The sequence below is a fragment of the Branchiostoma belcheri genome, unplaced genomic scaffold (assembly GCF_001625305.1).
Source record: "Branchiostoma belcheri isolate BF01 breed outbred unplaced genomic scaffold, Haploidv18h27 scaffold165, whole genome shotgun sequence".
Lineage (NCBI taxonomy): Eukaryota > Metazoa > Chordata > Leptocardii > Amphioxiformes > Branchiostomatidae > Branchiostoma > Branchiostoma belcheri.
In genome coordinates, this window is record NW_017803102.1 from 68,002 (window position 1) to 94,555 (window position 26,554).

Here is a 26,554-nt window from a genome sequence, read left to right on the forward strand (position 1 = left end):
GAACAAAGTGTGTTCCTAGATTTGGGTGCAAGGAAAAGATTGGGCCGAAATTGCCAACTCGTAAACATTCTAGTAAGTTAATGAGGGTGAAGTTATCTAAAATGTCAGTTGGGAATCTTTTTATTGGGCTGTTCAACAGCAATGGCATTAGAAAATGTTACGAACTTAAGTTGGATTTTATCCCAGTATTTAAAAAAAATTTATCAACCTTTACTTATACATTGTGTATAATATACTGAGTATATATACTTTTCCTTTTTTTCTTCTTCAAAATGTTGCCACAGTTTTCAACACTAACTTCTTTCGTTTCTGTATTTGCCAGAGATCCTAGCCTAAGTGTATTTTGACGTCATATCATAAATTTTGCCTTCAAACCTTAAAATTTAGGTGTGATGTGTTGACACTGTTACTAGGCAACAGGAGGTTACGACGACCTGTAGGTCAAACTTCAGAAAGTCGGTGTCCGAGTCAGCAAATTTATGGACAAACATTCCCCGCATTCTGCTTACTCTGTAAACAGGTTAGCAGGCCTCAAAATTAACTTTTCTTCCTATTGTCCCAGCACTGTCCCAAAAATAAAATGTCAATTGTCCCGAAGTGAGGATGAACTGTCCCAACCCGTTTTTCTGAAGTATTGTATTACTTCAACTTGAAGTCAACTTTATTTTCCTTATATCCACTCCCAGGTGTACTATTATAACTGCAGTAAAGACAGGAAATTTGGGGGGACTTTTCCGCATCCAAAAGCCAGGATGTGTGCCTGATAAATAAAAGAAGGACTGACATTCTGATGCTGGTTATTTTTCTATTGTCCCAATAATGTCCCAAAGTGTCTTTTTAGTTGTCCCAGCCTAAATTTTAGTGGTCAGTGGCCACTGGACCACCTTTAATTTCGAGCCCTGCAGCATTCTGCTTACTCGGTAAACAGGTTAAAGGTATGGAGACTGTGTGACACAAAGGGAGGAATCTGGCCCATTCAGTCCCAGAGATTAGCATAGCTCAGGTTAGGTCAACATTAGGGTACAATGATGAGGGTTCGGCTGCTGACTGAATGATTACTGTAAATGTGGAAATATTATCAGCGTTGTTTTTTGGAAAGTGTAAGAATTAGCCAAAGAAAGAGAGATAAAATTCCAGGGGAGTTGCGGCACCAGTGCGGCAAACTGTACCTTTCTAGCAGACCAACTCCCTCGGCATGTCATCTCTCTATTTGGCCAATTTCTACATACACTTTCCAGCCGCCTCCCGAAGCCTGGTAGAGGCTAGATGTGATCCACACTCAGGTGCACAGAAAGTTTTGGTGATTTGATTTTTTTAAATACAGTGTAGTACAGTTGCTGTACTACAGTTTCAAAATCTATTAGGACACAAAAATCTATTGGTGTGCAAAAAAAAAATCTCAGCCAATATTTAGGATAGCACAAATCATTCAAAATCATTACATAAAATGCAATGTACAATTTTTTTTTCAAATGTACATGTATATACATCCATAAAGTGTGTGATAGGACTTTCAAAGCTACTTCCATCCATCAAGAAGACAGATAAACCAGGAACAGATATTGGTTTTGCCGGTCGCCTGCTTTGCTGACTGCACTTGAGAGAGCCTGCACACGTCATAAAGGCAGTGAGCCACCTTTTGAAGTCTGATACACTCGGATAGAGACTCCAACATGAAAGATTCAAACTGCTTTGATCATCAGCATGAGTAAATACTACCGTTCTAAAGTGGAAGGACACTGCCAACCCAAATGAAGCAATTTAAAGACTATTTCTACATTTCATACAGTTCATGTGAGGACATGATGTGAGGATAAGGTCATTGTGATAACGTTTTTATTGCGTATTCCTTCCCACGTGATGTACATGTATTAATAAGAGCATGGAGCACTAAAATGCTTTTATCAACGGAACAAGTAAAGATAGTAGGAACGCCAACCCAAAACAAAGCAATTGAAGTCTTTCTACTGTAGTACATTTCATACAGTTCATGTGAGGACATAATGTGAGGATAAGGTTGTATTGATAATATTTTTTATTGCATATTTCTTCCCAGATGGACTAACTGCACATGATGTATAGAGCATGAAGCACTAAAATGCTACAAAAAATTTCTAATGCTAAACTAAAACTAAGTACAGTAACTATAGTACATGTCTATATATTTTGCATATGAAACACTGTATGTATACTATTGTTAATCTACTGCTCTATGTTGTTAATCTGCATCTATAATATAATATTTAAGTCTTAATCGCTGTCGTATCTAAACCAGTTGTTTGTGCAACACAGACAATTGTGTGTCCTCTTTTGTCTCTTTGTTGTCTGACTAGATCACATTTTCCCAAAGTGATGTCACCCTCTACCCCCCGGGCCTAAAACAATTATCTGTTCACTCAGGTGTCTCAGGGCTGGAAATACTGGGTGCATGTGCACCTTAGCACACCCAAATTTGGAGCTGTGCTCCCAATTTTTTTCTGTGGGTGCACTGGTGCACCCAAATATTTTTGTAGGTATTTTTTACATATCAAATATATAATAGTATACAGGATATTCTTGGCATCTAAGTGTCAGAAGAAGTAAAAGAAATAACAAAAATAAAATCTTTGTTGTAGTACTGCTTTAAGATTTTGAAGTTCCCATTTCGGATTCAAGCTCAGAAGAGAAGCAGTAAGATCAGTAAGATTATGTTTTGTTTCATATGGTGCACCCAAAAAATTTTTTGTGCACCTAATATTTTAGGTTGAGTGCACCAGTGCACCTATTCCCAAAAATGAATTTCTAGCCCTGTTTTCATTCAGGTGTTTGTTGTACAAGCCAGGTGTGACTTTCAGTCCACAGAATATGGCAAGGAAGTGCTAAAATCAGAAAGCAACAAAATACATTATAAATGGGGGATTACAAACATGTATTATTAGAAGCAGAACATTGCACAAATGCACTCAATGTCAGAAAAGCTTGAGGTCCTTAAAATCCCATTATTGACTGGCTGATTTTCCTTTGTCTGTTTTTCAAACACCATTGCCTAAGGAGAAAACAGATGCATTCAAACAATATAAAAGAGATTGTATTTTAACAAAAGGATTTTTTTGTCTAACTTCTTAGTAATCATACCCACCAGTAATTAGAATATCTCTTTGAATAGGTGTTTTTATGTTTCAAGCGCTGCATGCTTGCGAATCGAAGCTGGTGTACAATTTGTGTTAGGTGTAACGGTGTAATGTAGCCAGTTGCCGCCGTGCCGCGTGCCTGCGAAGCTGGTGTGTTATGCCGAAAGGCGGTTATACCGGCTATACAGATACAGAAGCTGGTGTGTTACGCCGAAAGGTGGTTATACCGACTATACAGATACAGATACAGATATGCCGAAGGGTGGTTTTACTGGCTGGTTTTACAGATACACATGTCCCTCAGCCAGTCAGTAACAATGTTACGCAGAGGTATACTAATACATTGCATAAAAGAAAAATGCATTTATCAATTGTCTCTCCAGAACATGTACATTGCACGAAAGAAAAAGGAATAAAAGAAAAAGGATACTCCAGCAATTGCTTACTAGAAACTTAAATATCTTTCATCATCTTAACTGATTCTTAAATGTCTGTTTGTTTCTGCAGGAGGTAAAAGGCGGGAAGACATTTACGAAGGTGAGTCTGAGACTTATCATGAAATTCGAAGTAACTTGGTTCATCTGTTTTGGTAGTAAATAATGTTGAAGTAATAAAATGTTGAAATTTGATTGATTGAATAAATGAAAGATTGGTTCAATCATGAATGAATGGTTAAACAAATGAATGGATGAATGAATGAATGAACTCTAAGCTTAGTAAAATGCCACTGTCACCTTCATCAGGATAATTAATGACCAATCATTTCAAAACGTAATGTCGCGATTGGTAGTAATCATAGTAAAATGTTGAACTTCATTCCAACACAAGGATTACACAGATCAAATTTTCAACAACCACTGTCGCCTACATCACGATAATTAATGACCGATCACTTCTGTAAGTAGTCGTTGAAAATTTGATCTCTGCCTACCCCTTGTGTTGGAATAAAGTTCAACATTTTACAAAGTCTGTCTTGTCTGTCAGTGAACACCTCCCCTTGTTGTGGTTGGAATTGTTTAGGGGACAGTCCGGTTTATTTTTCTTGTCATTTGCTCTAAATGCTGTGTCTTTACCTTTCATTGATGTATAAGCCAACTTCTTTAAATCTTATGCCAGTGTATTTTGTTAGAAGATAGTAAAATAACTAAATAAATATTGCTTAGGACAAGATCTCAAACTTTGAACCATGTACCAATGAATAAGGATGCATACTTCACAGTTTCACAAAATTATGAAACAAAATTGATGCCACTTTTGCATTATATGAATAAATAAATAGATAAATACATGTACATATTGATGGGTTTAAAACACTATAATGTACAGATATTTTTTAGTTTTGCTGCCTTTGAACTCTCTGTTTTTGACCACTAGCTGATAATGAACTTGCTATCGCTGCAAACACACATCACAGATTTATGTACTGGGGTTGAGTCAAGTCAATAAAGCTGTGAGGCTGAATAGCTTACAGGGAGTCACAGCTTTGTACAGCTGCAGTTCTTTGTTATGGTGCAGCAGCGCCCCCTACACTGGAACTGCAGCATGTTGTGGTGCATGGTGGTTTTATGAAGCCAGGGCTCCAAATACTGAAGCTTCTTTCTGCATACACATGACTGTATTTCTTTTATATTATACTTCATACATATAGGTGGCAACTCTCTGTCAATGCAGCAAATAAAAATCCATCTACACCTATCTAATATATAAACCAAGGACCTACATTGTAGATCAGTACAGCTTAGATGCAGGTAGACATCAGAAATACATGATGTACCTGAACAACCCCAATTTTACCTGCACTATGTATTTCAAGCCCTGGACACTCTCACACAAACAGATACACCAAAAGCAACAATCCTCTTCACACGATGGTGAAAAACATTCACTCATTTCCAGGGAGGAAGAATTACACAGCCATAATATCTTCATCAATATGTAAATATGTAAGACATCATCATACTAATGATGATGACAGTTGTTGACAGCAATTTAGTAATATTTTGCAATGATAACGCAAGGTTACCAGTTTACGTGCAGGACCAGTTTACGGTCAGTTAGTGACACGGCCACACTTCGAGGTGTACCAGCCAAAAATCAACGGTCGTGAGCAACAAAGAATAACATGAATATGATCCTTATATGTGTCTTTTATTTATTCACTGGATGGGAATAAGTTTGCATTCAGCGACACAGCAGAGTATCTTCCGATATGACGGGACAGCAAGGTAACATGGCCTTGGACGCATGTTGTGTTTTTCACATAATACAATACTCAACATTTCGTCGATTTTTTAAAATCCCAAGAATGCTAGGAAATTGTAACGATAGCTGGCATCAAACCTGGCTTTCTTATTTCAATCATCCATGGTGTTGTGAGGTATGAAACTTTCAAACACCTTGAAATAAACAAGCAAAAGTACAGTGGCAGTTCTCGCCGACTAGCGTTTTTTCGAACGCCATTTTGATCATCATCATCGTTGCATCAGGTGACGTCACGGTTTTAAACTGCAGAAAGGTACGTAAAAGTCGCTTCCTGCGTCCGTAGCGAAAAGTTTGCTCGGGTTTTCACGACGTTCCTTTGTGTCTGGAGGGGCATAGACGCTTGTTATCTATTGCAACGGTTTAATGGAACATCTTGGGCCATTATGTCACGTTCTACTAAGGGAAAAATGCAGGTCCAGCCTCATTTAGCACCACAGCGCTACTGCATGCGACAGTGGGCTACACACTGACATTTTACCGTGGTTTGTTGTTGACCACTTCGGTATTTTTTTGCAGAAAGTGTTTGTCTATGTGCGCTTATACGTAGAGCATACAAGGACAAAGGTCCAAGTGACCGTTAATTGGTCACCCTAGAGCAATTCTCCACTGTTAACTACTAAATAAATAAAAGCTGGCACGGCACAAAAAACGCAGGGAAGCAATGACACGGCACACACTTTTATAACCGACGAACTACTGTTTCTTCACAAGGGTTAAATATTTAGTTCTGCCCATGCGTTTTCACAAAAAATGGAATTTTCCATAATTCGACCGTAAACTGGTAACCTTGCGTTACATATAGCTGTCATTTCCAATGGAACTGTTCAAATCGGCTTATTCTTAGGACCATTTCTCATGTCAGATTATAGCACCCAGGATGACATGTCTTCAAGTTTTCTGCTTATCAAGGTTTCACACCTTGAATTTCTCCTGTACCTTGAGACACGGTTGAGTGTAACACCTAATAACTATACCACAGACTAGTACTGTATGGCTATGAGTCTTTTGTGTCAAACTCTGCAATAGTTATTAACTAAAGACTGGATTGTGGGGTATTATATGTATTCTGCAAAAGAGTTGGAAGGCTTGATAATGAAAGGAGAACATGACTAATATATTTTATAGTTTTAGACATCATATTAGCTACATGGTGCATATAGTTTTCAACAATTTGTAACATTTTAGTTTGATTTTGTAGATTTTTAAGTTATTTTATACTCTGTTTCAATGTTCTTTTGTCTTTATTTGAAATTAGGCTGAGTTCAGGCAGGAATTTGCCATAAACTAATATCTATTATTTTGAATTCACTTAAAAATCAATCATGTAGAAATGTGTAACTGTATTAAAAAAGAAACACTTATTGAACCAACTACAGAGACTGCACTCAATACCGTATTATTTCTCCTACCACACATACCACATACGGGCTCCCATTCTTCTCCCATTCTTCACTAATTGGAGAGAAAATTGGCTGCTTTACAAGGCAGCAGGTATTTATTGATTCCAGACGATCTAACGTGCTTCGCTGGGAGACAATAATGTGGGTTATAAAGGACCCACCGTACCGCCAACGATCGACTGAGCTGTACCAGTAAAGCATGGAACTGGCAGGGATTCAAGAAACATCAGTATTCTGTGCACGTCAATGTGTACTCTTCTTATACAGAACTGTTGTAACAGTCTGCAACAGTAAGAAATTGAAGATCTCATTATGGCCAAGCTTTGGAATTCCCTCCTTGACACTTAAAGTGTTTCCCACCAACCTACAATCTACAGGCTTCAAATCATACATTCACCACCATCTCTTGACATAGCCATGTTTCTCTCATATTCTAGTATAGTTCAATGCCGAGAAGTGGTCGTATAGGCCATGCATTGAGCCACCCTGTTAAAAAAAAAAATTATTTCTCTCCTGGTATGATATTTCAAATTCCTGGTGTTTCTAAACTTATCTTGTTTAAGTGTTACCAGTAAAGCATGGCATTGGCAAGGATTCAGGAAACGTCTGTTCAGCAATTCAAATTCTGTTCACATACATGTAAACCTTTACATTGTAAGAAAGCACTTGACAGCTAACCAAAAAGGTTTCACAGTAACTGTTGTGGTTTTTGTCATTTTGAAAGGAAAGAGGCGTCCCCTGTGTGTCAGTGAAAAATGTCTGACAGTCGAAGCATAATGGTAGAAATATTGCAAGTCTACATGTAGGCACAACATTGTCCCAGAGGTTTCCTGTATATAGCAGATTTATTGTTTGAGGTATGATGTCTGCAGGCGTTTCATATCAGAAGCACAGAGTTCTGACATCATGCACGCATGTACATCTGTCACTGTCTAATGCTGAGACTGTCTGAAAAATTTGCTTGTTTTTAGACGTTATCTGGATGTATAGATTTACTACTGTCACCAAGTACGTTTTCAGTAGTTTTTGTCTGTTTGTCTGTGAACAGCATAATTTAAAAAGCTTTGGATGGATTGTTATGAAACTTGGTAGGTGGGTAGGTCTTGATGAAACCTACAAATGATTAGATTTTGGGCCCTCTGGTGGCTTTTGTTGGTACTGCAGCAGAACTAAGGTTTTGATATCTCATGATCTGGACATGCTAGGGTCACGGATTTTGGATGGTAGCTTGAAAAATTTATGTACCCTGCAGGGGTCTACACAAACAAATGGCTAGAGTCAGCAGTTTTTCTAGGGTCAGTTGGGAAACAGAAAACACAACATTTTCCTAGGCCTTACAAAAAAAAAAAAAAGAACTACATTGAACATGATGAGGAATATGTTTATGTTTTCAGAAACAGCATTTTTTGGTGGTGTAACTGTAAAGATATATACAGCAAATAATTTTTTTATCTACATTGAACCTGATACTTGTCTAGTAGTTTTTTTTTGGGGGGGGGGCTGTTAGAAAATATGGGTTGCAAAGATTGGATCTACATCGAACATGATGAGGAATATCTTTAATTGTTTTCAGAAACAGCATTTTTTGGTGGTGTAACCGTAAGGATATATACAGCAAATAATTTTTTGATCTACATTGAACCTAATACTTGTCTAGTAGTTTTTTTTATTAGAAAATATGGGTTACATTTTTTTACAAAGATTGGATCTACATTGAAGCTGATGAGGAATATGTTTTCAGAAACAGTACTGCTCTCCTGTGTGAGAGTTATAGCCTTAGTCTGAAATAGTCTAATTAAGGCCTGTAGAAACGGCCAATTATAAACAAGCCTCCAGAGAAATCAGGGCAGAACAGTAAAAACTGTTACTGTTTATAACCTTCAGTTTGGGAGGTAGGAAAATAAGGTCAGAGTAAGTTCATTAGACTGAAATGATGTACATGTTTTTTTATTGTCTTCAGAATCAGAATTTTGCTGTGTAAGTTTTCAACAAATTCTCACTGTAACATTTCAACAAATTCTCACTGTAACATTTTAACAAATTCTCACTGTAACATTTCACTCACTGTATTTAAGTCACTGAATATTGCCCACCCAAAACTGTGAATCCCTTCTTTGTAGAATTATACAAGCTTAAGTTTAAAACTTCACTTGCAAAAAGACACCAGTTATTTTTAATTAAAAAGAATTTAATTTAATTTTAATGAAAAAAAATCAAATGTACATTTTGCAATAGGTAAATAACCAATGTCACCAAAGAAGTTTTTTTTATTTTCGTACACCTTAAAGGCAAGTAGTTTTGAGAGTAAAACTTCTTACAGAAATGGCTTTATATGGTACAAAAAGTAATAACAATATCCCTCAAAGGCAAACCATATGAACAGATTCAAAGAGCTTCTCTGCTACAATACCATAAAAAGTTCTCTCCCATCTTTGAGTCTTCAAAAGAGGATGATAGTATGAGAAGTAGACAGCCGATTCCTCAAGCTTTCACATTACCCTGCGTTGGCGTCACTAGTCCTTTAGTGGCTGGCATTAGATCATACTTATCTGTCCAGCCCTGCCCTTCAGTAGTGCAGGATATGGCAGTTATTTATAATTGAAAGGAGAGCTCTGATCTCTTCCTTTTTCCTGTGATTTCCCTTGGTGGTTTGATAGGTGTTTCCGACTCAGGCAAAGATACTGTGTATCTCACAATGTTTGCTGTGATTTTATTGCTGTCGTAATTTTATTGCTTTCATGGCAGTGCTTTGTCTTTATCATAGAAATAAGTTATGAGGTTTACTAAGTTAAACTGTTGTCTTAAATGTAGAAAATTCAAACTCTACTACTGGATGAATTACGGAGACAATTCCGGAAAATTCCATAATTTATCCAGTAGTAGTACTTGTAGAGTTTGAATTTTCTTTTGACTTAATAATTGTGTACCTTAATGTCTAACCTTCTCCAAAATAGTAACTGTGGGGTCGCGTGGCATAACAGCAGAGTACTCGACTCGGAACCAAGAGGTCCCGGGTTCGAGTCCTGACATGCCACCGATCTTGTGCCCTTGGGAAAGGCACTTTACACGTCACTTTCCTCACTTCGCCCAAATGAAAATGAGTATTGCATTGTCCCCTGTGTTGGCGGCAGTATTAATATAAGAGTGTGCCATCACCACGTCTTGTGATTACATGTCGGCATTAGAAAAATAAAACATAGTAACTATTGTTGTTATTTATTGTTGTTGTTTATTGTTGTTGTTTATTCCAGCTGGGATTCGTAGATGTAAACCTGGGTGAGTTTGCTGGTTCAGGAACCACGTCCAGGAGGTACCTGCTGGAGGGGTACGACTCGAAACACAGACAGGACAACTCCATTCTCAAGGTAAGGCTTAGTACTCCAAGGAAGTCAACACAGGAAAATATTGTTTTTGCTCAGTTTGCTCTTCTCCAAACACAAAACGGTCAATGACTTGAACTAGACAGTCTATCACCATGGTAACTAGTGTTGGGTTATCATGTTGCAGTTTTATAGCAGGAGGGATTTAGACTCCTGTCACCATATAATGTTATATAAATGTGTTTGAGTAAGAATTTTTAACAGAGCAGACCATATGTGAAGGTTAACATTATGCATTTGCTTTGCAAATGTTACCTTAAAGTTATCAGTTGTGTGACTTGTGTCTGTACGTTCACAGCTGTGTCTCACAATCCCTTTGCTGCATTGGTATGTACATATATTGTTCAGAAGACCAGTTCAGCACCAAGGACAGGTAAAATACTTGTAACTCCGCCCCCTTAACAAGTTATCAGTGACCTCCAACAGAGTATTGTGATCAGTTGTGTCAGTATATTCACAGCTGTAGCTCACAATACTTTGCTGCATTGGACCAGGTATATATGTAGTTCAGAATCGTTCAGAAAACCATTTCAGCACCAAGGACAGGTAATAATATAAATGTAACTACATATACACTACCTTGACAAGTTTTTTCACCAGTTGGCATGCTTTTTATGTGCATGTATGAAGATATGAACTTTGTGTGTTGAATTTTTAACCAATTTGTACAATGATTTCATGAAGTAGTCACAGCAAAAAGCAGAGAAATAAACTCCAGATTTACAGTATACACAAGAAAGCAAGCATCACTCAGGTATTCCAGCTATGACAGCAATTCTAGTACCGTTAATGCCACAAAACCCTCCATGGAAAACTGTTACTTTAGATAAGGGTATCATTGCAAAGGACACCTATATGTAGCATTTAACCACACACTATGAATACACAATGTAGCCTCAGCTTGCCTAGAGCTGTTGAGGTACAGAAAGGTAACAGAAAATCCGCCAAAAAGCAGTTACTCAAGCAACTAGATATGATTTTGGAAACGGTCAGACGTTTCAGGTAGTATCCACTAGCTTTCGTCAGTGACTGAAAGACTTGCATTTCTCCTGGTCTTTCATTCACTGACAAAAGGTACTGGATGCTACCTGAAACGTCTGACCGTTTCCAAAATCATCATCATATCCAGTTGCTTGAGTAACTGCTTTTTGGTGCATTGCAAAGGACACCTATGTGCAACATTTAACCACACACTGTGAATACACAATGCAGCCTCAGGTTGCCTAGAGCTGTTGAGGTACAGAAAGGTAACAGAAAATCAATGCCGTGCTGATTTGATATTGATTCTATAACTTAAACTGAGTATAAGGAGATTTCTTCTACATCTGGTATGAAAGAGACTAGTTATTTGATCAATCAATATCCACTTAGATTTGTTTTATGGAAGATAAAAGGTTAAATCTGAAAGTCTTTGTAACTGTAAAGGATGCTATAGATAATTTTACCTTGAAGCAAGTAAAATCACCTACGTACTATATTAGCTATTCTTTACCATCAAATTGCTAAGGTTGCCTTTTGGCTACAAAATCTGTGTCTGCTATGAGAGATAGGACATACTGGAGTAACTTTATCAAGTGTACCTCACTGGATTAGTATAATCCGGAGGCATGATGATGATGATGAAAAGAAGATTAAATTTGTGACATTTCAAAGGAAATACAGCCCTGGCCAACATTTTTATTCAATCAGAAAGAAATATCAAAACCAAATTAAAAAATGTTGAAATGTTTTCACTGAAAACATTAGAGAGATATAGAATTTCCAATTGAGTAAAGAGACTCTTTTTACACAACCAAGTCTTTTATTCAGCCGACGTTTCAGTGACTGTACTGTCTGCCACCTTCCTCAGGGCAATTCTGACTGGTGTATTGCTCTGTGACTTAAATTACCAACCTGATGAAACTATTCACAGAACTGCCAATTATTCTTGCTTCTTGTGGCACTGTTGCACTCCCTCCTAGTGTACCCCCTTTCTTGTAGATACCACAGTAAAGAAGCCCTCAGATAGCTTTCCTTGCAAAGCCTTTATAATCAGACAGAATGATGTATAACTAAAGCCCTGATACTGATCTGTAAGTGGGGACTTAAGAACCACTTAAACCCATCCTGGAAAAATTACATTACCCTTATTTCTGCTCAAGTGGCAACAAATGGGCTGAATTCAAGGCCATCAGTGAGAAAGGTCTATAATGCCAGCAATTCTAGCATTTATAGAAGTGAAAGATTTGGGTTGGAGAGTGAAAATGGGGTTTTGATAACATAAATGGTAGATTATAGTGCTTAGCCAGGGAGAATAGACTACTGTAAATGTGTTTGATTTTACAGCAGTGGAAACATCACAAGTTTGTGGCATTTCTTTAAGTTCACGGTTGGTTATACAAATAACGGAAACAGAATGGAATGGAGAACAAACATTTCTGCTTGTGATATCTGTATTTACCGTGAGAATTCACCCGGAAAAAAAATGCTGAGAAATTTTGCGAAAATTTCAAAACAGATTCGAACCTTGTGGTATCTTAAAGTTCGCAGTTGGAACAATTTTAATTAGAAAATGAGAATGAGAATGAAAAAATGAGACAAAAAGCAAAGAAATGTTTCTGCTTGTTATGTCTGAATTTGCCATGAGAGATTACCCTGAAAACTACGAACACTAGAAAATTTCCAAATGTACAGTATGTAAGGCGATCACTAAAGCTGGCAAAGCTCCAGACTCAGACATGTACTTAATTTGGACAGGGATGGGACTGTCTTTAAGCTCCACTTACTGTGGCTGCAGGATGACAGGGTTTAAATTAAGCAGCTTTTCATCAGAAAACATGGCAGACTGTCCGTCTTATTCGGACAGGTAAAGTGTTTAAGGCTGCCCAATCTAATCTGGCGAGAACCCTTTTATGACGTCACTGCTAGCCAAGGAGGTCATGTGAGACATTTATCAAATCCACATTGTCTCCTGCGCAGGCGGGAATCGAACTTGAGACCTCTAGATCTGATATAAAAGTGACATGTATGATTGATGTACATACATTGTACCTGTTACAGTTGTTGTGCAAAAAAAAATCTAGAGTAAACTTTTTCAATAGTTCGTGCTTTTATAAACCTGCTTTTCTGACAACTCTCCAGTGTCACTGGCGAAAGGTAGTGGATGGTACTGAAACCTCTGACCGTTTTCCAAAATCATATTCTGTTGCTTGGATAACTGTTTTTTGGCAAAACTTTTGGATGACTGTTTGAATTCATCACCAAATCTGTGCATGTACATAATGTACAGTACCCCAGTATATGCAATATTCCACACATGCATTCCGACAATGACTTAACCTCCTGGCCAGTCCAATCCTCCATACGTGTATCTATCAGTACCATGTGAGCCTACAGACAGTCAGGTATGAAGGCATCATGCCAAACTACCCGTTCCCAGTCTGTATAAATGGTTACCACATTCCACTGATGGCTCAGTCAATGCTCAGACCTACATTTGTGCAGCAGGCCGTGCCAAATGTACCATTTCTGGGTGTTAAACTGCACTGCAGATGGCATTTGTGATAGAGAAATTTGATATTATGTGCACAGCTTCATGTATGTAATATCGCGGAATGGCTCAAAATGGTAACTTGGGAATCTGCAGATATTTTGTAGTAATGTGCATGATGTTTACAGGTTATATAGCCAACACCTACATTTACACGTATCTGGAAAATGCATATACAGAGATATTTGTGAACATAAAATGTAAATAACTAAAATTTAAATCATTTTCGCTTAAATGCTTTGTGTATTTGTTTATTGTTTATTTCAATTTTTCACAAAGTGAAAGGGAGGGCAAAACAGGTGCATACGCACCTTTACAAGTTGCCCCCCCCCATACAAAAACACATATGCAACATCAAAATTTACATGGTCAATAATAACTTTGACTTCCCATGAAATACATAAATTTGTACATAATGCAGTTATCCCCAGGCTACTTAGTGTGCCTTCAAGTCACAGAGCTATCCGAAAGTGGAGTAACTACAGGGCAGAACTAATAGTAATGGCTTGGATCTAATCATCTTAATTTGATTTTCTTATTTTCCCCAGTGGAGTGAGTAATGATTCCCGTAGGACTAGGTCATAAGTCTCCCAGTGTGACCTGGATCTCACACTGACATCTTCAACTCAGTTGTCTACTTGTCAGAATTACCAGGGCTTAAAATTCATTTTTGGGAATAGGTGCACCCAACCTAAAAAAGTTGGGTGCACCAAAAATTTTGGGGTGCACCATTTGAAACAAAACCTATTTTACAGACCTTACTGCTCTTCTTCTCTGAGCTTGAATCTGAATTGGGAGCTAACTTCAAAATCTTAAACAAGAACTACAGCAAAGATTTTATTATATTTTTGACACTTAGATTCCAAGAATATCCTGTATACTATTATACATTGAATACCTGAAAATACTGTACCTACAAAAATATTTGGCACTTAACGTGCACCCAGTATTTCGAGCCCTGCCATAACTCTCCCAGTGTGACCTGGATCTCACACTGACATCTTCAACTCAGTTGTCTACTTGTCAGACACACATGTGGATAGGAAATTGGATTAAACTTTGGACCATACCAATGAGATTACAGGGGAAGACACTTGACTATTTTTTTTATAAGGTATTAAAATTTAATGCTCGTTCTGAAATGCAGTTTGAATTGTGGCAACATTTTCTGAAATTACCATCATTGAATTTTGATTGATTAAGGTACATTACATCTTTCAGGAAAAGATGTGAAGCAATTTTCATTTGAAGAAAAAATGTATTTTACTACATAATTTATAGGGCATTTTCCAAACACCATGGCATGGTACAGGTCTAATACCAGTTTTTTTTAGCAATTCCAATTCAAGATAGAATTTATTAAAACTTTTGGTCACCCTTTTGAAAGTTTTTGAGCCTGAGCCATTAAGAAAATTGCCTTGTACAGATCTAGATTCAGTCCCAGCTGTTAACTAAGTATCTCTCAGGAAATGTCGTCCCTGACAGACATGAAAAATAGGTCAGAGGCCGTAACTATGGCGATGTCGTGCCAACTATCTTTCCCCCACAATCTGGAAAATGAATCCCATGGTGCATTGACCCAGACAGACAGACATTACAGGATTTACAGACATTGCTCTTGAGTAACCCCTTTTCCATGGATGACACTCATTTCTTTAAATTCTAAGATCATTTTGACCTCTCTAAAGTAAAAATGTATAAAACGTCAGATAATTTTCCGTGAGGAAAGGCAAGTTTAGAGCTCTGACTTGGTTTTTCTGTAATTTTTCATATTTATTTTGGAAAAAGGATTTAGAGATATTGCTCTTGGGTAACCCCGTTTTCATGGATGACATTTTTTCTAAGATCTGTTTATTCGATCCCCCTAAAAATTCATAAAATGTCAGAAAATTTTCCATCCAGAAAGGCAAGTTTTGAGCTCTGAGTTGTTTTTTTCTTTGATTTTTTAAGTAATAAAGTCTAAGTGCCTACCACTGAGTGGTTGTCATGAGATGTAGGCTAGACCGTACGAACGAAATGAGGTTGTTCTGTTAAATCCTTTGATTTGTTGGTCAATTTGTACAGGCCTTCTAAATTGTTGATGGCAGAGGTCAAAGCAGAGCTGCTGAATCATTCAGAACAACGGACAGGGTTTTCTATGGGAATTGGTTACTGTTAACTCACTTATTTTCACGTGGATTTAACTTTACAGTTAAAAATCAAAAGGAGGTCTTCTTGGTGTTAGTTTGCTGTGAAAGCACTCAAGCGCAATGTGATGCATAATTACTGTAGGTAGAATTATATATATATATATATATATTGTATTGGATTTTGAAGGCATAAACGATATGGTCGATAAAGAAAGTTGTTTGTATCTGTAGTGCCCAAGATCACTCAATTCAGTCAACCATATTTGTTGACTGTATTATACAATCATGTATGACGAATAAATAAACCAATGATAATAGACATTGGCCCTCAACTTTCGAATCAACATAATACCCACAATTTGACATAATATTATTTATTTATTTATTTATTCATTTATTTATGACAATTTACCACATTTGTGGAAGGCTTGACATAACAGGTGACTATCACCTTTTCAAAGATGTCAAACCCGAGACCAGACTGTAAGGTTTGAACCACTCACACCGGGAAGGTCCCCTACTCTTTTCGATAAGTGTGGTGGGTTCAATGTGCGTGGGGTGTGGCGTTCCCAAACACGGGACCTCCATTTAACGTCCTATCCGAGGGACGTCCCTAGCCGAAGCTAGGTACTCATTTTCACCTGAGTGAGGTGAGGAAAGTCGTGTAAAGTACCTTTCCCAAGGGTACAACGTCGGGGCGCATGTTCGGACTTGTTCGGGTACGACCCGGAATCGGACCCGGGTCTCCCCATTTCATAGTCCAGTGATGTACCACTACACCACACGACGCCACAATTATAACTTCTTACATGTATATCAAAATCTTTGCAGTTTTCATTTTTAGTTTTGTGTTTTCAGTGCATATTGCATTACATTGTCATAGTTATTAATATATAGGAACTGTTTACTTTGTGTTACTACAGGTGAACATAGCAATGACTCTACTGTCTGGGGACCCCTGCTTCAAAGCGTAAGTACTTTTAGTTTTCTTCTACTTATGACAAAATGACTTGTACATTTATCTGCAGTATTTGATATTAATTGAAGATACTAAGCCTACTAATTGTGACAAAAAAGCTGTCTTGTTGTCAGTACTAGAAGATATGAACTTGTGTAGCCTTTTACATGTTGAATAATTCAAGATTATTTTGGATATGTACATAAAACGAACAAAAAAGACTTCATAAATGCAATGAAGACTTCAGTCTATTTATAATTCATGCGTCTGTCCTGGTTTTGCAAGTGATTACTTTGACCTTTTGGCCCTTCGCATGTCGTTGTTGTTTTTGATTGCGATAAAGTTAAAATGGGATTTAAGTGTCAGTAAGGGTTAATTGGTACCCTTAATGAAGTAGGACCTCTGTACTCTTTATTCTATTAATCCAACCCTTGCTGAGCATGCTAAATAATCCCTCTACATGTAGGGCCTAGGGAAAAATGTTGTGTTTCCTGTTTCAGTCCTGAATAATTAGGGTTGGTAGGTAGGGATTATCTTCTTTTTTTCTTTCTTGTTTTTGGCAATTTTTTGACTTTGGCAATCTCTAGAGTGATCCAACGTATTCTTGTATACAGTTTAAAAAGTAAAACTTGCATGATGACACTTACATTTTCATTGTCAATGTTGGAAACCCAATTGTACAGCGTTTCATCACCCAGGTGTCAGAGCATGGAGCTAGAAATGGTTGATCAGCTTAAAAAAATTACACGGTATGTCCCTTGCAGGGGTCCACACAAGAAAAATTGTAGGGTCAGCAGTTTTTTCTAGAGTTGGTCGGGAAACAGGATTTTAGCACAACATTTTTTTTTAGGCCTAGGCTCTAATGAATTCTGTGATCTGCTAGCAGACATTGCCAGAATTTAGACATGTTTAGATTAAATCTGTTGTACGTCGGGATAAAGTGATTACAGAAAGGTGCCATTACTGTGGTTAATGCCCTGTTTTTGGAATGTTCTGATCATTAATACTGTACATTATAGCAGGCATTAAGGGGTGTTATTAAGGAAATGATGATGGTAAATTGCGGGGTCATAAATTAAGGGATTTTACTGAGATGTAATTTAGCATCTGTAGCATCTGTGCTCATGACTGTATTCAACGTGTGCAGAAGTTGGATGCTGACTCAGTTGATGTTTGACTAGCAAAAAATTATGAAATTTAATAATCTGTTGACTGATAAATCATGTAAATTTGTATACTGTACATAATGATACAGTCATTATGTATCTTCAGTAACAGCAAGGTGTGTAGACTAGTATATTGTTCAGTCTGAAGGACTTATAAAAGACTAAATAAAACCTTTAGAGTTTGAATAATCAGGTACAAGAATGTACCTTAAATGGCCGGTGTACCTGACATTTACAGACTTTTTTTAGCCCTTTTTGAACAGATTTTATTGATGGAAACTGAAAAGTATAATAAAACAATATGTTCTAGAGGTTTCATAATTCCATGTTTAAAGCCTTGGGTTTGCGGTGATAAAAATTTGTGGGCAACACTTGTAAGTTAGACAATTTTTGTGCACCCAATTCCCAAAAATGAATTTCAATCCCTAATAATAAAAGAATATTTGTTCTAGAGGTTTCATAATAATGCATGTTGTTCAGTTAGGGTTTTCTTCAGTGATTTTGTGGACAGTGTAAGTTAGACAGTAGTCTGACTCAGAGAGTTCTCAGGTATTGATCGGGCCCAATGATGGATGGTTTCCTATCTCCACCGTTAAGGAGTCCTGCAGTTGTTAATGGGATGTGAGAAGATGGCCGTTAAACTGGGAATAGGAGTCATGCAGAGATGTCCAGACTGGTAGATCAACGTGTAAAAGCAATGAAAGGAGAGGGATGGGCTCCACTAAAATTCTATTACCTGCCTGCCCAAATTTAGACTTAGACGCAGTAGATTAACAACCCACTGTCCCTACCAAAGGCTTTCATACTGCATTTACCCTTCTTTTTCGATTGTACTAGTTGGGAATGGGAATCATGCATAGATGTCCAGACTGGTAGATCAACCTGTAAAAGCAATGAAAGGAGAGGGATGGGCTTTTTCTATTACTACTGTCTAAATTTAGACACTGAGTGGATTAACAACCCACTGTCCCACCTACATGTAAGACTAGTATTGGACAACCTTTTTTTTACCCTACCGATTGGGATTATGGAAGATGCAATGATGTCCAGTCTGGTAGATCAACTTGTAAAAGCAATGAAAAGGAGAGGGATGGGCTCTTTGTATTACCACTGCCCAAATTTAGATACAGTGAATTTAACAACCCACTGTCCCTACCCTACCTAAGGCTACTTTACTACTGTGTGTTTGTGTGTGTGTATGTGTGTGTGTGTCTGTCTGTGTGCATAGCTTTAGCATCCATAACTCAAGAAGCTACGGATGGATTATCAACTTGGTAGGTGGGTAGGTCTTGATGAGACCTTAAAATGATCAGATTTTGACCCCCTGTGTGTGTGTGAGTGTGTGTGTGTGTGTGTGAGTGTGTGTGTTAGGCAACAGAATCTTCAGCTAGTTGAAGGCAGCTACCTCAAAATGAAAGTTGAGTTTTAATCAACTACCTGTTCTCTGATCTTTCCAGACCAGACATGAAACAGATGGTCCTGCCAGGAGAGCGGATGGACGTCAGTCTACAGCTGGACTGTACCTTAGTTAGATGATGTACATGTATGTGTACTGATGTATGTATGTGTAGATGATGTACATGTGTACATGTAAGTTTTGTGTTGCCCCTACAGACCAGACATGAAGCAGATGGTGCTGCCAGGAGAGAGGATGGACGTCAGTCTACAGCTGGACTGTACCTTAGTTAGATGATGTACATGTAACTGTAAGTTTTGTGTTGCCCTACAGACCAGACATGAAACAGATGGTGCTGCCAGGAGAGCGGATGGATGTCAGTCTACAGCTGGACTGTAAGGCTGACGACGGTGGCGGGAGTCTGGCTTCGGGCAGCAGCGGCTTCGGCAGTCTGCCCAGGAAAAACCGACCCAGCGTGCTCACATCAGGTAGGGAGAACTAGAGCTTAGAGCTCATTCATTCATTCATTTAACTATCATTCATTCATTCCGACCCAGTGTACTCACCTCAGGTAGGGGGAGAACTAGAGCTTAGTTCTCATTCGTTCATTCTTTCATTCATTCATTCATTCAACCACTCATAAAACTGCCCCAGTGTACTCACATCAGGTAGGGCTTAGAACTTGTTTGTTCATTCATTTCACCATTCATTCATTCAACCACTCATAAAATTGGCCCAGTGTACTCACCTCAGATAAGTAAAATCGCCCCCACATATTCAGATAGGAAGAACTCGAGCTTAGAGCCCTGAATGATTTCATTCATTCATGTAGGGATGAAAGAACTACAAGACCTTACAGCTCATTCATGCATTCAATCAAACATTCATTCATTCAATCCTTCATTCAATGATTCTTTCAGTCTACCAATCACTAATCTTCCTTCAATCAAATTTAATGCAGGCAAATTCTTCCCAATCTTAAAACTGTTTCATGTCTATTATGTATTTGGAGATGACTAAAAAACAGTTCTGGTCGTATGTCTGTAAATGTACTAGAAGCGTCACTTATCTGCCATGTTATCACATTTACTAAAATATCATAAGATTCCTTATACATTTGTATGTTGATTTTAAACCTTGTATAAAGCTTTCCTATGTACATCACTCATGTTTATCCCCTACCCCACTGCAGGTTTGGTATCTCCCAGTAGCGATGAGCATGAGCAGAGCCCGTTGTCAGAGGACGTGTTTGAAATGGGCCATTCCAGAAACTCCAGCTATGCCAGCCAACAGTCCAAGGCCTCCGACTATAGCAGCACACACTCACGATCCTCCAGTTATACTGAACCTGGCCACTTCAGGTAAGGTTAGAGTGTAGTATAGTGTATGTAAGGTAAGGTTATAGTGTAGTATAGTGTATGTAAGGTAAGGCTAGTGTAGTATAGTGTAGTATAGTGTATGTAAGGTAAGGCTATAGTGTAGTATAGTGTAGTATACATTGTTCCAGAAACTCCAGCTATGCCAGCCAACAGTCCAAGGCCTCCGACTATAGCAGCACACATTCACGATCCTCCAGTTATACTGAACCTGGCCACTTCAGGTAAGGTTATAGTGTAGTATAGTGTATGTAAGGTAAGGTTATACTACTAGTGGGTCTGGCTGAAATAACAGAGGAATAGGCCTGGGACCACTTAACTGTCCCTTTTGTACTTTAGAACAGTTAATATGTTATTCCCACAGAAGCACACTGGCCTGTGTTCATCAAACCTGTGACAGAGGTTCTGGCTAAAATAAAGTGTTCCCCAAGAAATTATCCTGGGACCATTACTGTACGTTTTGTACAAAAATGATCTGTAGTGTTAGTGATAATGACAGTCTCTAATGCCCATGCAAAACCCCAAGCCACAGTACTTTAGGTCAGTACTACATTGGCCAGTGCCAGTAGTTTTAAATGTTCCCCAAGGAATTGTCCCGGGACCATTACTGTTCCTTTTGTACATAAATGATCAGCAATGTTATTAATTATGACAGTTTCTAATGCCAATGCAAAAACTCAAGCCATAATAGTAGAGGTTAGTACTACCTATGCCAGTGGTGCTGGCTAAAGTAGCTTCAAATGTTCCCCAAGGAATAGTCCTGGGACCATTACTGTACGTTTTGTAGTACATAAATGATCAGCAATGTTATTGATGATGACAGTCTCTAATGCCTATGCAAAAACCCAAGCCACAGTACATGTAGTTCAGGCCAGTATTCTAGCTATTGCTGTCTTCCACTGACCTGCATGTGCCAATGGTTCTGGCTCAAGTAGCTTTAGATATACCCAAAGGAACTGTCCTGAGACCACCACTGTCCTAAGTTTGTAGGTGAATGATCAGAAATACTTATGATAATGACAGTTTCTACTGCCATGTAGAAACTCAAAGCAGTCTTCGAAAGTGCATGGGTCTGCCTAAGTAAGTTTAAGTGTTCCCCAAGGAAGGCTCTTTGGACCACTTCTGTGCCTTTTATACATATAGGCTCAATTATGTTATCTTGCCTTTCCCAGAAACCCAAGCCACAGTAGCTCATATCATGCCAATACTCCAGCAGTAGCCGTCTTCCAAAGATACTGGCAATAGTTCTGTCTAAAGTAGGTTTAAATGTTCCCCAAGGAATAATCCTGGGACCACTACTGATTACTATCATGTACATCATCTGCCTTCTCAGAAACCCAAGCCACAGTAGCAGCAGTCTTCCAAAGACCTGTGTCAGTGGCTCAGGCTAAAGTAACTTTAAGTGTTCCCCAAGGAATGGTCCTGTGACCACTACAGTAACTGTTCTTTTGTGAAAGGTCTCCCGTGCTCTATGCAGAGCATAGGGTGGTGCCCATGTCCATTTCCGTAGCCCTCGGGCGACACAGAGTTGTGCAGGGCACTACAGCAGGGGGCTAGTCCTCTGGTAGTGCTGTGTGTTTGACCTTCCCACACTCTTTCTCGTATGTGCTGAGTCCTAAGCATAGAAAGTTCTTTGTACGTACAGTAATCATTTATGATTGTTATCTTGCCTTGAATTCCGCAGAAACCCCAGCCACAGTAGCTCTGGCCAGTACTCCAGCAGTAGCAGTCTTCCCGAGACCTGCGCGAGCGGGGACACCCTCACCGCGGAGACGGCGGGGACCACGCCCAAGGCTCCGGTGCGCAGGGTAGGTGCTGACCGGCTGCTGCTGACAGTCTGCAGACAGCAACACGACATTGTGAGAATTATGAGTGTTTGTTATCATCGGTGGTGCTTCTCGGCTGGCTCGACTGGTGATCTGCACTGGTTCATGCACCAAGGCTCACCATGTTCATGGTTTCTGTCTATCTAGTAGTGACAAGAGGACTAAGTTCACTAATCCTGCCTTACCAGTGGTGGTGTTATAACTACAAGTTCATGTGTAATGTGAAATAAGCGGGTTGCAAGCTCACAGGAGGATGTGCAATAAAGATGGTGTTAACACAATATTTTTTGTCTTTTCCTATTCCTAAATTTTCATTTTTGTGGTAGAAATTGCACGTTTTTTGGCACAAAATTAATGTACACTCTAGTGTAATATTATACTAAAAACCATTACTGGCACTTTTTTTTAATACAGTGAACATTAATAATATTGACAGTACCATTTGAACATTGGATGTGTACCTGAAAGACATTTTTTAGTATCATAATCATTTTATTGATACAGTACTTCATAAGGTGCACAGCCCCGCTATGCCTCCACAATACATACTATATAGAGAGCGTAGCAAATTCTCTGGTGGCTGCGCATAAAAACAACACCATGTAAAAACTCAAAATATCATCCTGTCTCCCGCATACAGAAGCATAAGGAGGCAAACCAGCAGAGAAGAGTGGACGACACCAGAATCGACGCAGACGACGTCGTCAACCAGATTCTGCAGTCACAGGACTTCAGCGCTGACATGAGCACGGAAGGTACGTGAACCCACCGCACTTATCGAAAAGATTAGGGGACCTTCCCGGCGTGAGTGGTTCAAACCTTACAGTCCTATAGCTGCACCTGGGGTCGTATTGAAGTCACCTGAGTTAGCGCAGAATGTCCAGACCCTTGCAATTAAACTCCAATAATTGTAAGCTCCACAATTCAGCCCTTGGCTGTGAAAAGAGAATAGCTGGCCCAACCACTACAATGGACGACAGCGTAGCGGCTCCACCTATCAGATCAGATCAGTACTGCATCTGTTCCTGCACATAGGCTGTGATGCCAGCATTTCTTTTTCTTCTTCCCCACTATAAAATGTTCACATTTATAGTCTGTATCATCTGAAGGTGTGCGGGTGACAGCTTACTAGCTGCACCTATCAGATGCTATCAGTACTGCATCTGTTCCTTCACACAGGCTGTAATACCAGCATTTCTTTTTCTTCTTCCTCACTATAAAATGTTCACATATTTAGCATAACACTTTGTGGCAGGCTAGATAAAAGTTCTAAACAGGAACTATGCGGCTCCAGATGTCTTACTGAGAGATGGCGGCAGTGTGCTAGATGTCGGTTAGCTTGAGGAATTAATAATATATCAGCTATATATCAGCTTTTGACTTTATTAAACATTTTCACAGATGATGAAGGTTTGAGACTGTTTGTGGCCAAGGATGGGACAACAGCTCTGAGCAGCCACGAACTCAAGAACAGGTGGGGATACCATTATATCTGTTTTTTTTGTTCTCACTCATACATTTGTATGATTGATAGATGGGGATAAAGTATTGGGGCATTTATGTCGGTGAAGGTTAGACATCCAGGTAATAAGATGTGCCAAAAAACAGTTACTGAAGCAACTGGATATGATTTTGGAAACGGTCAGACGTTTCAGGTAGCATCCACTACCTTTCGTCAGTGACACTGGACAGTTGTTAGAAAGGCAGGTTTATAAGTACGAACTATTGATTGATCAAAAAACTCTCCAGTGTCACTGACGAAAGCTAGTGGATGCTACCTGAAACATCTGACCGTTTCCAAAATCATATCCAGTTGCTTGTTGGGTTATTTTTTTTGTTGCAATTTTTGGCATATTGGGAAATATTCACTTTGGAGTCCCTTCTGTATTTTGAGTTTACCTAAACCTCTGGGTATAGTAGTAGTAGGTACACAGCACTAGCTCCACCTATCAGATTCTATCAGTACTGCAGATGTCAATGCCATGTTTTTCCCTCTACCATCCACAGGATATCGGCCGGAGCATTTGAAGCAGTTATCTTCGAGAACAGATAGTTTCCCGGCAGGTTTGAAGACTACAGAGGGTCAAGACAAGCAGGCTACAGAAGGAGAATAGTTTTCTGTCATACTTCTGACTCCTACATTCACACAGCAGAAAGGAAAAATGCAAATGAAGAATCTCTAAAGCAAAGGATCATGATGGGAGATATGTAAAGTGGCTGTGCCATTGAAAATGAGAAGTTACATTTGAGAGATGAGATATTGATTTGACAAGTTGGTATATTTTGATAAGTGTGTAAAAATGAAATGAATCCATTGTGAGGTTTGTACAATAGAAGCTTGGAAGAATGCATTGTTGTATGTAAGTACGTTCACTGTGGAAAAGGAAGTAAGGAACTTTGCAAAATGTATTGAGGGAAGAAGGATTGTTTTCGTGCCAGATGATTTTCTTTTCAAGGTGCCCGTCGTTTATAAACTGCTTGATCATGTATAATAGCCCTGCCAACATTGTAACATGCCAAGTTGTAATAGTTTACTAATACGGCATATTTTAGTATGGAAACAGTGTATATAATAATGACATTCAAGATTAGGACTTACAAGAACTTGTTTAATGAGGAAACAAGGATGCTCATTTGTAAAACTAAACCTTGCTGTGACTGATGTATGTGGCATATTTTAGATAGAAGCTTCAGATCCATTCTGTAGTAGAGTGTTGTTGCCAACATTAGATAGTAACTGTTATATAATATGATGAGAACACATAGTACACTACTAGTATGGGCTATTCTAATGTAGTCTCTTGGTTCTCCTTGGTTTTAAGGTTGCTGAATGGCTTTACCAGTAGAAAACTGCAAACCTTCAGGCCTAGACAGTTAAAGTGGTTGCTTGTGGGATGTTTTCTATATAGCTGTCTCATGTTTTGTTACTATTATTAGACTGGCTGCCATCCTTCCTAGGATTTGGCTACTTAAACAATGTGTAGCAACAAGTAGAGTTGGCAAAACCTAGTGAGGATGGTACCCAGAAAAATTTACTGACAAAAACACAGAAACCAGGGACTGAGTCCAGGTTGGTTTTATTGTAGTTTTCAGCAATGTATTACAATAAGTTGTGTTTTATTTGATTCATTATGTTTGGTTTCTGATTCGGTTCAAAACTTAAAACGGTTGTAGCACAATTACATGTATGAACTTTCTTATTTTGTGTGTTTGTTTTGCCCTTTTTTGTTGGGTTTAGCACGAGAACCAAGAACTACATTGGTTTGGCCTTAGCCAACTTCTCAATCAACCTTCCTGCATCAAGCTACGATTCGTTGTTGCAGTACTACAAAACTAACATGTGGAAAAAAAACAACTTTGATAGTCTCACCACTACTACATGATAAAACATAATCAACTGAAACTTGAAGCATTTTATAAAAGAAGTACAGTGTGTACAAGTGTGTTCTAATCAGGAATTATTACTGGATGTTAGTAACTCATTTTGGGAGTAGAATTTGTAACTCAGTGTTTGTAATATTTTATATTTCCTTCTTACAATCGGATGCTTTTTCGGTGGAAGTTTTTATAACCTACAGAACTTCCCGACAACGATTATACTTCCTCAACATGTTGTATACATTAAATATATATACTGAATCAATACTGTAAATGACTGAAGATAACAGTGTGCTAGCCACATTGTACTGGAGTGAAGATGACTGTTAATTTGTGTCCGATGATGATATTGTAATTATGGTACTAATGTATGTATTAATCATGATATAGTGAAGGTAGAAGATTGGGCCCGTTTTGTGTGACACGTTACAATATGTCTACCCGCTGGCTGGGGGTTTGTATTGAGTGCTGCACAAATCTTGTTTGCCATAAGAAGTTTAAAAGAAGACGTGTTTAAAGTTAAAACTTTTGGTCCAACACAAATAAGTTTTCTGACCTAGAGCTTTTGACCAGTCCCTCTGGTCTTCCTCAGTAGACTGACCCAGTGAAGCTTGTCACGTGGCTTCTTTGAAGTGTGACGTCAA

At 38.6% G+C, this 26,554-nt stretch overlaps 1 protein-coding gene across 1 annotated transcript in view; it reads left to right on the forward strand.

Annotated features, from left to right (window-relative positions):
• The window catches only part of LOC109466399 (protein FAM102A-like), a 55,790-nt gene extending 30,281 nt beyond the window's left edge, over nt 1-25,509 (forward strand). Inside the window, exons 3-12 of the mRNA XM_019764113.1 lie at nt 3,618-3,647; nt 10,024-10,137; nt 16,734-16,780; nt 19,664-19,818; nt 20,523-20,691; nt 20,838-20,930; nt 22,391-22,565; nt 23,173-23,287; nt 23,934-24,006; nt 24,540-25,509. Coding sequence (XP_019619672.1) covers nt 3,618-3,647; nt 10,024-10,137; nt 16,734-16,780; nt 19,664-19,818; nt 20,523-20,691; nt 20,838-20,930; nt 22,391-22,565; nt 23,173-23,287; nt 23,934-24,006; nt 24,540-24,585 — 1,017 coding nt within the window. The 3' untranslated portion in view covers nt 24,586-25,509. The remainder of the gene's footprint in view (nt 1-3,617; nt 3,648-10,023; nt 10,138-16,733; nt 16,781-19,663; nt 19,819-20,522; nt 20,692-20,837; nt 20,931-22,390; nt 22,566-23,172; nt 23,288-23,933; nt 24,007-24,539) is intronic.
• The last annotated feature ends 1,045 nt before the right edge of the window (nt 25,510-26,554 follow it).